The 17,328-nt window shown below is 39.8% G+C and overlaps 1 protein-coding gene across 1 annotated transcript in view; it reads left to right on the forward strand.

Annotated features, from left to right (window-relative positions):
• LOC126248467 (protein FAM91A1) overlaps positions 1-17,328 on the forward strand; it is a 183,234-nt gene that overhangs the window by 140,251 nt on the left and 25,655 nt on the right. The window contains exons 11-12 of the mRNA XM_049949478.1: positions 4,397-4,469; positions 4,543-5,213. Of these exons, the coding sequence (XP_049805435.1) occupies positions 4,397-4,469; positions 4,543-5,213 (744 nt within the window). The remainder of the gene's footprint in view (positions 1-4,396; positions 4,470-4,542; positions 5,214-17,328) is intronic.

A 17,328-nucleotide genomic window follows, 5' to 3' on the forward strand; every position in this document is an offset into this window, starting at 1 on the left:
TTTGAAGTTTGGGTGTAAAGGTTTTTTCACTGCAAAGTCACTAAAATGTTCACCACCAGGATGAGTTTTTTCATTGCCAAGATATCGGAAAACATTAGCATATATTTGAATTATTTATGAACAGCCATTCTGTATTTCTGCCCATACTTGTCAGGTTTTGAAGCCATGAAGTGAGTGAACCGACATTTACACCTGGACAGAAACAACTGCTCATGAACACCAATATGTGGGGCAGGAATATACATGCTTTGACAGTTTTCTATGTAACTGACACGAGAATAGCCTTGTCATGTTTTGTTTGCTCTTGCGCGTGTTGACCTCAAATCAAACGTGAGGAACCTCATTTCTCTGAAGCAATTGTGTGATATCACAGGCTTGTAAAATTATATTCCCCACTTCTCTGACCAAAGAAGATCCACTACTATTCCTCTGATTCAGTAGCTCTCCAAACAAACAGAGCAGCAACAAATGCATGAAGCTCCTCAATTGGTAATGACCATTCTTCCCATTCCGACACTACAGAACTCTGTTTCAGTGTGTCTTTGAAAGTGATTGAGAATAAGTTTAGCAGCTCTGACAGCACTGCCACAAACCATTGCACCAGCACCCACTCTGCTAACTTTTCTTGTACCATGATTATGTGATTGCCCTTCAAATGAGGTGGCACCTAGGAATAAGTGAAATGAGTGTTTTTTGAGGAATGAACACTGTTGCAATGAAAATGGTGAAGCAGAAATATATGATTTCAGAAATGTTTTATTTATTACCTTTTCCAGTACGATTCACTCGTGGGGATTCGTCAGAATCTTCATGGCTGCCCTCTGATTCATCTGAGCTTCCTGCTGCACTTTGGTTTTTATCATAAACAGAATCCGTTGATACACTGTCTACATATTCTCCTTTGCATGTAACTTCTTCATTATTAATGATCAAAGTTAACATCTTTTTGTCTGTGAGACCACGATTATGAGCCACGGTGCACTACTTCACAGTGTCTGTTTATTATATTTATATAATTGTTTCTTAGTTTTTTCAATGGTACACAAATGTCTTACTGATGGTTCTAGTGTTAACCACTATTTTGTATGTTTTAACCTACCTAACTTTTAAATGAAGAGTACCATTCTAAGTTTTACAGATTTGGGAAACTTTCTGGCCCTTATATTTGTATCTTGCATGATATTGCCACACATAAGTGATACGAAGGTGAGGTTTATGGAAGTGCTGTACATCCTCAGGTCATTAGAAGTTGGTAGGGTGCTGGAGAAGATTCGATATTCATGCAGTGAAATTGCTCACCATCTTGAACTCCGTGAGTGCCCTCAAGCTATACAGCACATGGACCTGGAGGATGAACAAATCCCTTCTTTGCATGCAGGTTATGGTAAAAGAGATGTCTTTTTAACTTACGTGACTAAGAATGGAAATTCAAGAAAACAAATTAGCAAGTATGGCAACTGGGGAAGAATGTGTGATAAATATGTGACCCAGTGTGCCATCCACTTACATGCTGTCGCCACACTGTAGAGGTACACAGTCATATATCATTGGGGAGAAGTGTGGCTAAGAGTGATGAACAATAAGCTACATTTGGTAATGCTAACTACTGAGCCATGGTGTATCTGCAGAAGGCCAGTCAGGTGGAATGAAGGCTTTCTTACACATCTATGAGCAGGACAGTCTGTTGACTCATGGTTTCCTGCTCTGCAAGAGGACCCACCCTAAATTTTTATGAATTAAATTTTAGTGTGTTGAATTTGTTGTTAGAAATAAACATTTGTGCCAGGGCAGGACTCACACCCAGATCCCTGCCTATTGTGAGCAGTTGCCAAAAATAATTAGGCCATCTGAGGATTCCTCCTAGGCTGACCCATAACTTCATTCTCACTTACATTTTCCTCATACTTTTTCATGAACAAACAGGAGTTTCTCCTTATTAGGTATAGAATGACCAAAGCAAAGAATATGACAGAGGACCAAGGCTTACCCTGCCATAGAGATAAACATCAACTGAAATAAAATGAATGGAATCATTGGAGATGAATACTGTGAAGCACAACTACTTTAAATTGCGTAGGAGAATTCTGTTTTCAAATTCTGAACCTGAATTGATTATATTATTTTCATTTCTGTGTGTTTAATAACATGAAATTGCATAAATGAAATATAGTCTGAAATTCTGAACCTTAATTGAATGTTTTCATTTTTATGTCATTCCTTTGGTAGTGCTGTTAATAAAGATAAGACCTATTACCTGGTAAGCCAAACTGAAGACCTGGCCAAGGTGGCAGCACTGTCTTGTTTATGCTAATAAGGAGGACAGTAACAATGTATGCCTCAAATCCCTACAAGTGGGACACCTCCACGCACTATATGTCAGTGCCCTGTATAGTGCAATAAACATAAATCAACACTTTTGTGTCACAGTACTCCTTGGAAACTATTATTTTGCCAACATTTATTCACAAAATAACAAGTATAAATCTATGTTTCACCTAAATAAACCACTGACCACTTAAATTCTTATACCTCATATTTTCATAAATATCTAACGTATAAGGGGCAGTCAAATGAAAACCGAACACCATCCGCAACAGGACCATGGAATGGTTCTGTTCAAAAGTAATCACCGCACACATTGAGACATTTATGCCAATGGGAGGTGAGACAATCAGTTCCTGTTTTGTAGAATGCAGTCAGCTGCTGACGGATCCACAACTGCACCCACTCTTGCACTTCATCATCCGATTGGAATTGACATCTACGCATCTTTCTTCAGGTTGCCAAAAGTGTGAAACTCAAATGGTGAAAGATCTGGGCTGTATGGGGGATGTTGCTGTATTTTCCAACCAAATTGCAAAGTGTCCAATCAGCAGTGTGGGGGCTAGCGTTATCGTGCAACATGATGCTGCTTCTGATCATAGAGTTCCTCCAGCATTGAAGCCCAGTCAATGCACAGTGCTGTCAAGACACTTCACAGGACATGTGACTTGCCATAACGTCAGTATGCCCAGGAATGTTGTCAGATGGAATCATCCTGTTGCATGATAATGCATGTGCCCACAGTGCCAATTGGATGAAGGCTATGCTTCGGCAGTTTGGTTGGGTAACACTGCAACATCTTCCATACAGCCGAGATCTTTCACTGTGTGATGTTCACATCTTTGGCAACCTGAAGAAAGACATACGGGTCGTCTGTTTCAACTAGACAAGTAAGGGCAAGAAGGGGTACAATTGTCTATCAGCACCCCACTGCATTCAGTGAAACAGGATTTGATCATCTCATCTCCCAGTGAGATTAAATGTCTTAATGCATGAGGTAATTACTTTTGAAAGGAACCAACCCATGGTCCCATTGTAGCAGATGTTCAGTTTTCATTTGACTTCTCCTCATAGTTTGCCTTTTTGAAATTAGGTATTCTTGTTCCTAAATGATAACTCATTTATTATGGCATATTTTACAAACAGATTTCATAAACAGAACAATTCTTCTCATGAGTGGAGACTGTAAGTTGGGGATGGGGATTGAACGACAAATTGATTGTTGATGAAGCTTATGGTACTATCTCATAATAAAGCCATTCACACTGATGGACATTTGTGCAGGAGATATCATCCTCGGTAATCAAATGAGATCAGTTTACCTACCGCTCATTAAAATAGCACCAATATTAAACATGGTGAGACAGGATATATGGTGAGAGTATTGGTATATTGTAAGTAGTAGATTCAGTACTAGTCAAATGATGATTTTGTTGGTATTGAAATGGGTTTGAGTATATGACAAAAATAAGGGAGAACATCGCTGAGCGTAAGTTGGATACTGGCTTATGGCTGCAAAATTAATATTTATTGAAAATTAAATGCCACTGTTTCAAAGTATACTGTTACACAATTCTGCACAATGTGGTCATTTTAATGGACAGTAAATAAATTCATGTCGTTGCAGCAAAGGTCATCTGCTTAAGAATGTACTAAGAAATGTCTGTGATAAATTGCAAAATCATAACCAGCTGCACTGGGATTTGCCCAGATAGCATATATTCCAAAGCCCAGGTCAGCAACATACTGATAGCAATCAGTTGAAGTGGAGAACAGCAAAGAAGATGGCTGAGCCAGTGTGACTTTGTCTCATGTGCAGACATGGGCCAGAGGGTTTGCCCTTAGCAGGAAACTGTGGCTCCATAGGTTTTAGCATACCCTTACAATTGAAAGTGTGGATACAGGACAGCAGATGATCTTTGTAACTGAAAATTGAGTTTAAAAAAATTCTTTGAGAACTGTTATATTCACTGTATAAGTATGTACAAAGTGTAAATATAAAAAGGAAAGAAAAGAGAGATTATTGTTTATTTTCCTTAGCTCTCTGTAAGTTTCTTTTTCATTTATTTTTCAGGCTTATGGTATTAGCCGAGTAGCAGAAACATTCTTGGTACCATTTCCGATGTCTTCAAAACCACTAGCAATTGGTAAGAATTTTGAGAATTGTCCTGTTGTTAGTGTTTACTGTCTTCATATATTATTGACTTTTTCTTTTTACAGGTGGCAGTTTTCAGAATGTGTGCACCACTGATGTTGATTGGAATTCCCATCCTGCTGTAAGGAAACTGTCTGACGTTATTGATCTGAAGTGCAGCTGTGGCTTTATAACTATGGTTGATACAGAGAACAGTATAGATGGTCATACTAACAAAAGTAATTTTTGTAGGCACACTCCAGAAGAATCTAAGTGCATTTCACCTATCTCCAGTTCAGGATCTAATGTTGAGAGCTTTGTAGAAGCTTGGGTGAAAACAGGATCCCCAGATGACACATTTGAAGAGCCCACTAGTGTAGATTTATTACCTAGCAACGGCTTCACAAATGGTGAATGTGCTTCTGTCTTAAAAAAAGAAATAGATAGCATATATCCTGAAAAATTAAATATTAAATCAAAGTCTGTTGACAATGAAATTAGGAATGACAGTAGCCTCTTGTCCTCAGAAAATGATAGTAGTGAAAAGAGAGATCTTGAGAATATATCTACAGATATAAATCGATGGACTCTTTTGGAGTGTAGTTTTGGAATTCCACTGTTTAACCAGGAAATAAACAGAGAAATTTGCAAGAATATCCTCCATTACAAACTGTATCAAGAAGATAGTCTGCGTCAACTTACTCATTCCAGTCGTAAATTGTGCCTCAACTTGTTGGACTTCATAGCTAAATTTCAGGTATGAATAATAAAAATAACTCTGTGAACTACCATCATAGAACATTAGTGTGTAATTTTTCGGTGTGTTACTGTGAACAGTATCTGTGGCCTTTACTCCATTCAATCCATTAAGCCATAATAATTGTTAAGTTTATGGTTCATACCCTCAACCTGGTTGGTTTGTGGAATTCTGAGAAATAATTCTCAGAAATGCATAGATAAGTAACAGTGTTCCTCTGTTTGCTGCCGCCTTTGCAATTAAATTTCTGCCAATTTTAGCATTATTTCTGTGATGTTGAACCAGTTAAGAATGCAATCTGTGGAGACTGATCATTCCTTATTTTTTCATGTTAATATCTACTTTAAAAACAGTTACACTGATACATAAACAGAAATCGCACTGTCCCCAACCCATTTATAATATTTGGTTTCAGTTGTTGGTGTCATACTCAAGCATGCGTATTCTTGCCTTTAATGAGTGGCACACTTGGAATCCTACAAGTATGCTTCATGTCCTTTCTAAAAACATGATTTCCTACATGTGAGATTGCCTTTAGCACACCTTATTAACGCTGTTTTTCATTCCGAATGAAGCCAAATAACAGTTGTTGTTTTTCTGTTTAATTTAGTTATCTGCATTTTCTGTAGATCATATTTGTAATGACTTGCTATAATGTGGAAAGCGGCAGCAATTTAACAACTAGACTACATTTTATCAGTAAAAATATGGCTACATACTGACAATTTGTGTAACTGAGTTTATAGTTCAGTCATCATCTACAATAAAATCTAATGAAAGTAAGATTAAGGTTCAGTTAACAAACAGTTATGAACACACTTCAGAACTCGTAGGTTTCTCTGTAATGAGACTGATAGAAAAATAATTGTATACTATAAAGGAAGGAAGTGAAGAATAGTGTGTTTTTACTTGGAACCCCTCCCCCATATTATTGGTCAAACTCTTATGTTACTCTTTCTTTTTGTTTTTGTAGCTAATCATAAACTTCTACCAGAGTTCATAAGTACACAGGAAGGAATACAATCACTGTAGCAGTTTCCAGTAATGATATTAAGATAAATTTGGCTATTGGCTTCGATATATATTTACCGAATCTCTGAAAAGATTGCGATTAGTGAATTACATTTTCCATTGATTATTATAACAGTTTCTATTAAACAGTTGTGAAACAAATCAGTGTACAGTCTTTGTATATATTATTTGTTTGTGCATATGGTTGAATGCTGGCCGTATACAGTATACTAAATTACACAGTGACTTAAAGGTAATAAAAAGGAACTTGTTAGTCTGTGACATTTTCAGGCACTGCAGACAGAAATAATACAAGAGCATTCTGAAAAGTAATACCTCCAAATTATTTGTGTGGAAACTCTTAAAGCTTTTTAAGTAAAACAAAAGTTATTAACATTCTAGATAAGTGTGGAAGGTAGGATTGGTGCAAATATCACAGCGCTCTTGTGTGATCTGGCATTGTCTTACTGAAGGAAAGGGTGCTCCGTGTGTGGATGAACCCTTCAAATTCGAAACTTGATTATACTACACTGTTTCCCGTGCATTGAGAAAGTTATATGACACACCATCATGTTAAAGGCGACAATTCAGGTCTCTCTTACAGCAGAGGGCTGTAAATAAGTAGAAATGAAGAATAAAGATGTAGATTGCTCATTATGTCTGTTTTATTTAAAAAGGTTTAAAAGTTTTCCCACACAAAAATCAGAGGCATTACTTTTCAGCATGCCCTCGTATACCATTATTCTGGGACACTGCTAAGTTGTGATTGAGGGACTGCACAGATAGTTCTGAGCAATCAATAGTGTCAGATTTCAGACAGTGAACAATAAGCTGCAAACAAACACCATAGCACAGTGAATGTTATATTGGTAAATGAGGTCTGACCTTCTTAAGGCCAGTCAAAAAAAATTGCAAAATACAGCAGTGTCAAATATATGTGGTATACAATGGATATTTTCATGGGACACACAGGAGTACAATGCTCTGTTTGCACTGGAATATTTGTAGGTAACTATAACCAGCTGACACACCCATATCATATGCTGTATGTGCTTCTTTCGTTGTTGCTGGACATCAGCATTGCTTGATAGCTCAAGTATGTCTTATTCAAGTAATATATTGATGCTCAAGTTAGATGGGGGCGTGGATTCCTGGACTGTGCTGGGCATGAATACAAAGGCACAAATAAAAATTTTCTCCTTCATTTATTAATCAACACGTAGGGCCAATAATAGTTCTGTTCATCCATGGTTTCGCGAAGAAAGGAAGAGAGTGGTGCTGAGATCACCACCAGTGGGTTCAGTGGTATGTCTTGGTTGGAGCCAGAAAGGTTATGTTGTCATGATTTTGCACCTGTTACCCTGATATCTGACAAGTACAACTGGAGCCAGCCTGCAGGAGAATGGAGATTAGGAAATAGGAAATGTTTAGCTCTCGTGTGTTTCTCAATCTCCTGCCATGTAACCTGCATGAGGTATTGCGAGCAGAGGTCTAGTAGACCGAGATGGGAAAGGGGGGGGGGCGGTAGGCGAAGGGGGGATTAGGCGATGGTAAATGCGTCAAAGTTTCTCCCCTATAGCCTCCCCTCCCATCTCCATTTGTCAATGACTGTCCCTGCTTTCCATGAACCTTTGTGGGGACAGAAGTCATAGTGACAATGTGGTGTAGTTGGAGCTCATTACTCCTATACCAGTAGTCAGGCTGAGTCATTGTGATTGCTATGGCCCCTTGTGGCACGTGTGAAGGGAGCATTGACTGTTGTCATGGCAACAGCTGATTATGACTGGCTGTGAAGATTTGTTGTGCCCTATTGCTAACAAAGATGCTTTGGGTTTACAACAGGTTCTAGCTGAGCATACGAGTCCATATGCAGTAGCATGCATGATAACGGGATATGTTATAGGCATGGACACATGACAGAATGGCAGAAAATAGCTATTGTGTTTGGAGGTGCCCGTGACTACACTGCAAATGAAGCTGTCCAATTTGTTGGTGTATCAAAGTGGATTGTCCATTGTGTGTACAAGGAATGGTGTACCACTCACAACCGTGTAACATGGGATAAGAACAATGGGTCTGATAAGACTCTTAACCAACAGGGACCGAACTAAGGGACCGAACTAGAGTGTAACGATTTGTCAATGGCAGTCAGATTCAAAACCATCATGAGTTGCTCCTTTTAGTGAATGCAGATACATATCAACCAGTTTACGAGCATTCAAAGGTGAACAATATGCAATTGTTCGGAGCTAAGTACCTCGCAAAAGGCCATTGTTCGCAGGAGTACATAAAGCTGCATGTTTTCAGTTCGCCAAACACCACAGAAACTGCATAGCAACTGACTTGAAAAAACATTAGGTTAGAGTTCATTGAGTGTAAGTCAGCCAGAAACAGACATCTGAGCATAATGAGTTGATAATACGTTGGCCAATACAGTGTGTAATGATTTGCTTCATAAGCCAAAATGGAGTGAAGTGCTAATCTCGTGATGGGTAACCGGGTAACTATATGGGTAGCTATATCCCGACAGACAAGTCCATGTCACGTAACATATGCTCCTTGCTGTGCTGCCAGACATTAGTAATCCAGCTTGAGTATCTCTGATACAGGTTCAATATTGAGCTGTATGGGCATGTGAGTTACTATCTCTTGGACATTTTATTTCATTGGGCTAATGATCAAATATTTTTATGGCTACCTATTGAACTCCTTTCTCAGCTGCCAACAGCTTCTTCTATACTCTGCTCATCATAAGAATAAATGTGATGTAAACAAACACAAATGTGATGATTGGTCAGAAGCTGTTGCACACATACATTGGTGTTATTACACTCTTCGAAGTAGGTCCTACTTATGTATTAGATATATTATTATGAAGTTACATTAAATGAAACTTTAAGGTATTCAAATGTATTAACAGCCATCAATGTTTTTTCTTAATCACACTTTAGCTGTGTAGTTTATATTTCAAAAATCGTGTAAAGTCACAGGCTCTTCACTATTGTGCTGTGATTGTTGCATTGTTAAAGTGCAGTATGAAAATGGCTGAGGCTGCTTCCTCTTCCGTAGTGAAACACGTGTGGAAAACAGTTAAAAAGTGTCGAGAAATAAATTGTTCATAATGTTTTTTCTTAAATTTACAGAGATATTTAGCTTTGAAGTTTTCCAAGGGCCTGTATTAGATACAGTTGAGACACACATACAGATTGGACATATAGCAGAATCGGTAGCGAAATAGATTGATAACGTACTGCAGTTTGTGGTTCGCTGGTTCAAATCTCGCCAGAGTCAATTTTTTTCCTCGTTCATTTTGAAATACCTACATCTCATAACTGTAAAATTCATCATTTTTTTATGAATAATGCACATCTTCTTGTTTCTAATTACATATTGCATGCAAAATTCCTGTTTTCATTTCAAAAATAAATTCTTAATTGTTTATATTTTATGAAAGACTTAATAAAAATTGCTTAAATTAAGAAAACACTACAATTTAATTTTTGAAGGCAAAATTGAAACACTAAATACTCTTTTATTTGGACTATGTCCATTGTCTAATACCACTGGTGTAGAGTAGTGTTGTAGAAACATGAAGAAAATCATTCACGGCATTTAGCATACCATACAGGTGCTGCATTTTTACATTTGCCTCTGTGTCATTAAAATATGAACCCAACAGAACTGATCTGGAGCAGAATTACAGGATTTGGCCCAAGAAGTAAAAAGACCGTTAACCTGACAGATGTACTGGAACTAATGCACGTAGCTTTTTCACATTTCACTGCCGAACGCTGGCGAAATATAGAACGGTTCGTCATAAAAGAAAAGGAGAAAATGCAGCACCTGGGTGGCTTAATGGATTCTGTTGTTGATAGGCTTGTTATCAACATAGCAGATACTTACAGAACTGAAATGTATATCTTGGATTCGGATAAGGAAGGGACTAAGAGATTACCATATGACTGACTGTAGTTAATACTTTCATTGGCTTCAGTATTCAACAGTATGATGAAATCCCTGCAGTGTGCTCACTCAGAAAAATTACCGTGTGTTTAAATTAGAAATTTTCATCACTCTTGTTGATAATTAGAGTACTATGTCAGGGGAGAACGAAAGCATTTTATGCTTTGTGTGTGGTCACCTAAGAAGAGCATGGTAGTGCTGGAGTTTTGCCAAATATTATTTCATTCTCTTTAAAAATTAAATGACATTTGTAGCTATGTTGTTTCTTTGCTCTTCTCTTGTTACGTCTGAACTGCAACTGCTCACATCATTGGAGGCTAGTTGGACCGCTGGCTGGTCAGTGCTGTCCAAGTTTAATGCGCCGGTAAAGCTGTTGTCTCGCATTATCGCTCAGTCTGTGTGGGTAACACAGCATAAAATGTATCCTTGTGATTTTACTTGACTATACTGATCACAGCTTGGCTTCCGCTCCACATGAAATGAAATCCAGTGAGATTCAAGCAAATGTGGAAGAATACATGGTGTAATGTTTACATGAGATTCAAGCAAATGTGGAAGAATACATGGTGTAATGTTTACATAAGGTGTATTCTTATGATGAACAGAGTATAGTGTTACAACTGTGGGCATTTCTACACCGCCTGACAAAAAAAGTGAAGCACCCAGAATACATCAGCAGATGTCAATGTAACTTCATTCACGTACATGCCATTTTCAGGTATGTATATGGTTAGAGTTGTAATTCCCTCTGACAGGTAGAGTGGCCACCAGAATGCATTGGTTTTGTTCATGTTTAGTGTTGTTGCCAGGCCTGGTAGGATATAAGGGGCACGAACAGTGTAAGGTATTCAATGACCACCGAAGGTCATGGAGGTGCTGGGTACTGATTAGAGACAGCATTATCAGCACCTGACAAAGTTTGAAAGGGGTCTCATTGAGTGTCTCCATTTGACAGGATGATTGAATTGTGCAATATCCAAATTTATGTTACATTCAGATGTGACAGTGATGCAGTGTTGGACTGTGTGGGGAAAATGAGAGCAGGTGTACTCATTGTCAAAGTTCCAGTCGACCATGTCTGACCATCACAAGGGAGTATTGCCATATTCTGCACCAAGCATAATGCCACCCATTCACATCTGCAGTTACCATCCAAGAAGAAGTAATGGACTCCCTGCAATAATGTGTGTTACTCTGTACCATTGGTCAGAGACTAGCAGCAACCGGACTAGGGAATTACTGGCCCATATGTATACTGCCATTAACACCACAATACAGATGACTGCATTTGGAGTCGTGCTGTGGTGGAGAAGATTGAACTGCTGATGAATGGCATCACATTGTGTTCAACATTCGTGGGTATGGTGGCAACCTCGAGAGAGGTCCCATTCTTCCAATGTTGTGGAGAGGCACAGCAGTGTTACTCCTGCCATTGTGGTGTGGGATCCATTGAGTATGACTTCAGGTCAGAGCTGGTAGTGTTTGAGGGAACTCTGATGGCACAACAGTACACCATGGATGTCTTGCACCCTCATTTGTTACTTCTTGTGTGGCAGTATCGTGGTGCCATTACAGGACACACATGGCACATGTGTCTATGAACTGCCTGTGTGACGCTGAGGTACTCTCAGGGCCAACAAGATCACCAGATACGTCCGCGACAAAAATTGTGTGGGATCTGCTCAGACATCAACACTGTCACAGTTCCATTAGCAAGGACCACTTAACAAAGTTGTGGATCAGTTTGCCTCAGCAGAAAATACAATTTTTTTATGACTCCCTTCCCAACCGAATCAGTCTGCACATCCAGGCCAGAGGAGGAGTAATTTCATACTAATAAATGGGCTAGTACTACCAAATTCTTTGTAAATTTGACTCGGTGTTGTAGTTGCCGAAATAATATTGTATACCCCATGAATCTGTGAAGTTTCACTTCATCTCTTCATCCCCTTTGGTTTGGTTTTTTTTTTTTGTCAGACAATGTAACCTGCAAGACTATCACTCCTTTCTTCCAGGAGTGCCAGTCTCGCAAGCTACACAGAATTTGTGTGAAGTGTGAACTTTGAAAGATAGGAGATGAGATACTGGTGGAAGTAAATCTGTGTGGACAGATTGTGAGTCAAACTTGGGTAGCTCAGTTGGTAGAACACTTGCCAGCAAAAGACAAAGGTCCCAGGTTCAAGTTCTGTATACTCCACTGCAGAACGAAAATTCATTCTGGAAATGATTCTCCAGGTTGTGGCCAAGACGTGTCTCAGCATATCCTTTCTTCTAGTAGTGCTAGTCATGCAAGTTATACAGGAGAACTTCTGTGATGTTTGGAAGGTAGGAGATGAGTACTGCCAGAAGTAAAGCTGCGAGGATGAATCGTGAATCATACTTTGGTAGCTCTGTAGTTTGAGCACTTACTCGAGAAAGGCAAAGTTCACGGGTTCAAGACCCAGATCAGCACACAGTTTTAATCTGCCAGGAAGTTTCATAATATACATACTTAATAACTTTTCTTATGAGCAAGGAATAATTTTTCTAGTATGCGGCTAAAGAAGGTTCTTTACCTGTTCTTGTCAACATATAAGTTTTTGCTATATTCTTCTTGTGAAATGTGAAAACCAATTTATTTACCAAGATCATTGCATTAACACAATTACTGGATTACTGGTATTGGCCATATGTATTTCCATATTCAGATCTGTGAAAAGAATATATGCCAAGGTTACATGCTTAGAGGCATACAAAAATGCATGGGGGCAAAAATTACATACCCATAAAACTGGGCAGTGGTTTTTACGTCATACAATGCTTAAATCACACTGTCACTTTGGGACTATACAATATGCTGTAAAGTGATAACTCTCATAAAATTCTGCTCATATGGATGGATACAGTCCAAAGTCAAAGTATAATAAAGAATAATCTAACAAGTTAAATTTAAATAAAACATTCCATGAGAGAGTTGAGGCATTGCAAAGGCATGCCTGGGGTACTGTCATAATGTCTGTATAACATGGGAGTACGAATGGCATGAACAAGACAGCTACATGCGACATCTTGCCTCTTTGTGGTATCATGTCATGTTGACTGTGTCAGAGTAACTGATGACTGGATTTGGAGTGTAATGGAAATTAGTGCTGAGAGGTACCACCAGATGGCAGTCTGCACTGCACGATGAAAATTACAACTAATGTTAGAGGGTCACACTTTTGTTTAACATTGAAATTAACAGAAGGAATTTATCATCACAGTAGTATACACTAAGTAATCACAACAGCAGAGTTTACACAAATTGTATGTAAAGGAGATACAGCATGCCGTAAAGTGTCATAGATAGCTGCATACATCATCAGATAAATTGGAAACTTTTGTGATGTAATGATGACATGTTACATACATAAACAAAATTATGCTATACAGTCAACATTTACAGAAGTATGAAATAGAATTTGACCTTATTAGTTGGTTTTGCTGCAAGTGGAGGACAATTAACAATTATATTATAGAAAACTGTGAAATGAGTCTCTACACAATGTAGGATAGAAATATAAAATACAGTTAATGTATAAAACTTTTATTAATAAAAAAACAGTATAAAATTATATATAAATATACCATTTATTTTTTAAATTTTCATCCTTAGGTCAACATGTCATCACTGTATGAGTAAAATTATAGTTGATTTATAACCATTAGACACCGTGCTGATAATACATAGTAGGACTGTTTATGAGATTTCTTTCCATATTTTACTCTTTTGTATTGACTATCACTTCCCTCAGACAAATGTGTGACTGAGATCATTCTATAGACTGAATTTGTCTGTGACAAGCACATCCCTGTGTTCTACATCTACATACTTACTACACAAGCCATTGTATGAGGTATGGAGGGTAGCTCGTACCACTACTGGTTGTTTCTTTTCCTGTTCCAGTCACAGATTGAGCGAGGGGAAAATCGACTGTCTATATGCCTCTGTACGAGCCATAATTTCTCTTATCAAACAATGGAAAATCCGGGATGGAATGTAACAATATTATGATAAGGAAAGTTGTTACTCACCATATAGCAGAGATGCTGAGACACAGGTAGGCACAACAAAAAGACTCTCACAATTATAGCTTTCGACCATTAATGCCATCAACAACAACACACACACACACACACACACACACACACACACACACACACACACCTGCAGTCTCAGGCAACTGACCACGATTGCCTGAGATTCCAGTCGTGTGTGTTTGTGTGTGTGTGTCTGTCTTTTGTTGATGAAGGCCTTAATGGCCGAAAGCTATAATTATGAGATTCTTTTTGTTGTGCCTATCTATGACTCAGTGTCTCCGCTATGTGGTGAGTAGCAACTTACCTTCTCCTAATTTCTCTTATGTTATCCTTTGCACTCCTTACATGAAATGAACATTGGCAGCAATAGAATGTTTCTGCAATCAGCTGCAAATGCTGCTTTTTAAATATACTCAATAGTGGTTCATGAAACGACATTGTCTTCCATCCAGGGATTCCCATCTGAGTTCATGAGTCATATCTGTAATAATCACATGCTGATGGAACCTACCAGTAACAAACCTAGCGGCTTGCTTCTGAATTGTTTTGATGTTTACCTTTAATCTGACATGGTAGGGATCCCAAACATTCGAGCAATACTCAAGATTGGGTAACACTAGTGTTCTATATGAGGTCTCCTTTATAAATGAACATCACTCTTCTAAAATTCTCCCAATAAACCTAAGTTAGCCATGCATTTTCCCTACTACTGCCCTTATGTGCTCGTTTCATTCCAAATCACATTGCAGTGTTATGCCTACATACACTCCTGGAAATTGAAATAAGAACACCGTGAATTCATTGTCCCAGGAAGGGGAAACTTTATTGACACATTCCTGGGGTCAGATACATCACATGATCACACTGACAGAACCACAGGCACATAGACACAGGCAACAGAGCATGCACAATGTCAGCACTAGTACAGTGTATATCCACCTTTCGCAGCAATGCAGGCTGCTATTCTCCCATGGAGACGATCGTAGAGATGCTGGATGTAGTCCTGTGGAATGGCTTGCCATGCCATTTCCACCTGGCGCCTCAGTTAGACCAGCGTTCGTGCTGGACGTGCAGACCGCGTGAGACGACGCTTCATCCAGTCCCAAACATGCTCAATGGGGGACAGATCCGGAGATCTTGCTGGCCAGGGTAGTTGACTTACACCTTCTAGAGCACGTTGGGTGGCACGGGATACATGCGGACGTGCATTGTCCTGTTGGAACAGCAAGTTCCCTTGCCGGTCTAGGAATGGTAGAACGATGGGTTCGATGACGGTTTGGATGTACCGTGCACTATTCAGTGTCCCCTCGACGATCACCAGTGGTGTACGGCCAGTGTAGGAGATCGCTCCCCACACCATGATGCCGGGTGTTGGCCCTGTGTGCCTCGGTCGTATGCAGTCCTGATTGTGGCGCTCACCTGCACGGCGCCAACACGCATACGACCATCATTGGCACCAAGGCAGAAGCGACTCTCATCGCTGAAGACGACACGTCTCCATTCGTCCCTCCATTCACGCCTGTCGCGACACCACTGGAGGCGGGCTGCACGATGTTGGGGCGTGAGCGGAAGACGGCCTAACGGTGTGCGGGACCGTAGCCCAGCTTCATGGAGACGGGTGCGAATGGTCCTCGCCGATACCCCAGGAGCAACAGTGTCCCTAATTTGCTGGGAAGTGGCGGTGCGGTCCCCTACGGCACTGCGTAGGATCCTACGGTCTTGGCGTGCATCCGTGCGTCGCTGCGGTCCGGTCCCAGGTCGACGGGCACGTGCACCTTCCGCCGACCACTGGCGACAACATCGATGTACTGTGGAGACCTCACGCCCCACGTGTTGAGCAATTCGGCGGTACGTCCACCCGGCCTCCCGCATGCCCACTATACGCCCTCACTCAAAGTCCGTCAACTGCACATACGGTTCACGTCCACGCTGTCGCGGCATGCTACCAGTGTTAAAGACTGCGATGGAGCTCCGTATGCCACGGCAAACTGGCTGACACTGACGGCGGCGGTGCACAAATGCTGCGCAGCTAGCGCCATTTGACGGCCAACACCGCGGTTCCTGGTGTGTCCGCTGTGCCGTGCGTGTGATCATTGCTTGTACAGCCCTCTCGCAGTGTCCGGAGCAAGTATGGTGGGTCTGACACACCGGTGTCAATGTGTTCTTTTTTCCATTTCCAGGAGTGTATTTGGTTGATGTGACTGTGTTAAGTAACAGGCTACAAATGCTATATTTGAACATAACGGGGTTGTTTCTCCTATCCATCTGCATTAACTTACTTTTTTTTTATGTTTAGGGCAAGCTACAATTCATCATATCAGCTAAAAAGTTTGTCTAAGTCCAGTTGTATCCTCCTACAACCACCTCATCTTAATGTCTCTGATTACGCAATAATAGGTTCATCTCTACATTGTTATGAACAGGAAACACATTGGCAGATATGTAGTACATAAATCAAATGGGCTTGAGCCTCCAGTAGTAAAGTTTTCAGAAAAATGCAACATATGACACAGCTGTTAGCTCTGCAAACAATTGTGTTGGATATATTGTTGACTTTTGTAATGTATGCAAGACCACGCACTGCTCTTCTTTTGAAACAGCTACTCTAGGTCAACCATGTACTGACCTACACATTTTTTGTGTCGTAGAACTGTTACCAAAGCCTTTAAATGACATGCTGTTGCACTCGCAACTCTGCTGCAACTACTGTCTTTGTCATACAGCATCTGAAATTTTGTCTGCGCAAAACAAAGTCCAGATGGCATCTTTATGATACATTGTTGTTAACTTCTCATAGATACTACATGCTTCTCGCAACAAAAGTATAAGCATCACTGAGACATTATAGCTTTAACACAAAACTTTTCATTCTTTTGAATGGAGTGACTTTCAAACCTAGGAGTACTCCTTTCTCACAAAGATAATAGCATGATTCTGGTTTATGAGGAATGCATGCCAAGCATTTACAGTGATTACTAAATTTTTCTCTCCTTGTTACTATTTTTACCTTAATGGACAGTAGTGACTGGTTGTACACATTTGGTGAACCATTGTATGTTGGTCCACTTTTGGTAAGCAGTAT

Source organism: Schistocerca nitens, chromosome 3, assembly GCF_023898315.1.
Source record: "Schistocerca nitens isolate TAMUIC-IGC-003100 chromosome 3, iqSchNite1.1, whole genome shotgun sequence".
Classification (NCBI taxonomy): Eukaryota; Metazoa; Arthropoda; class Insecta; order Orthoptera; family Acrididae; genus Schistocerca; species Schistocerca nitens.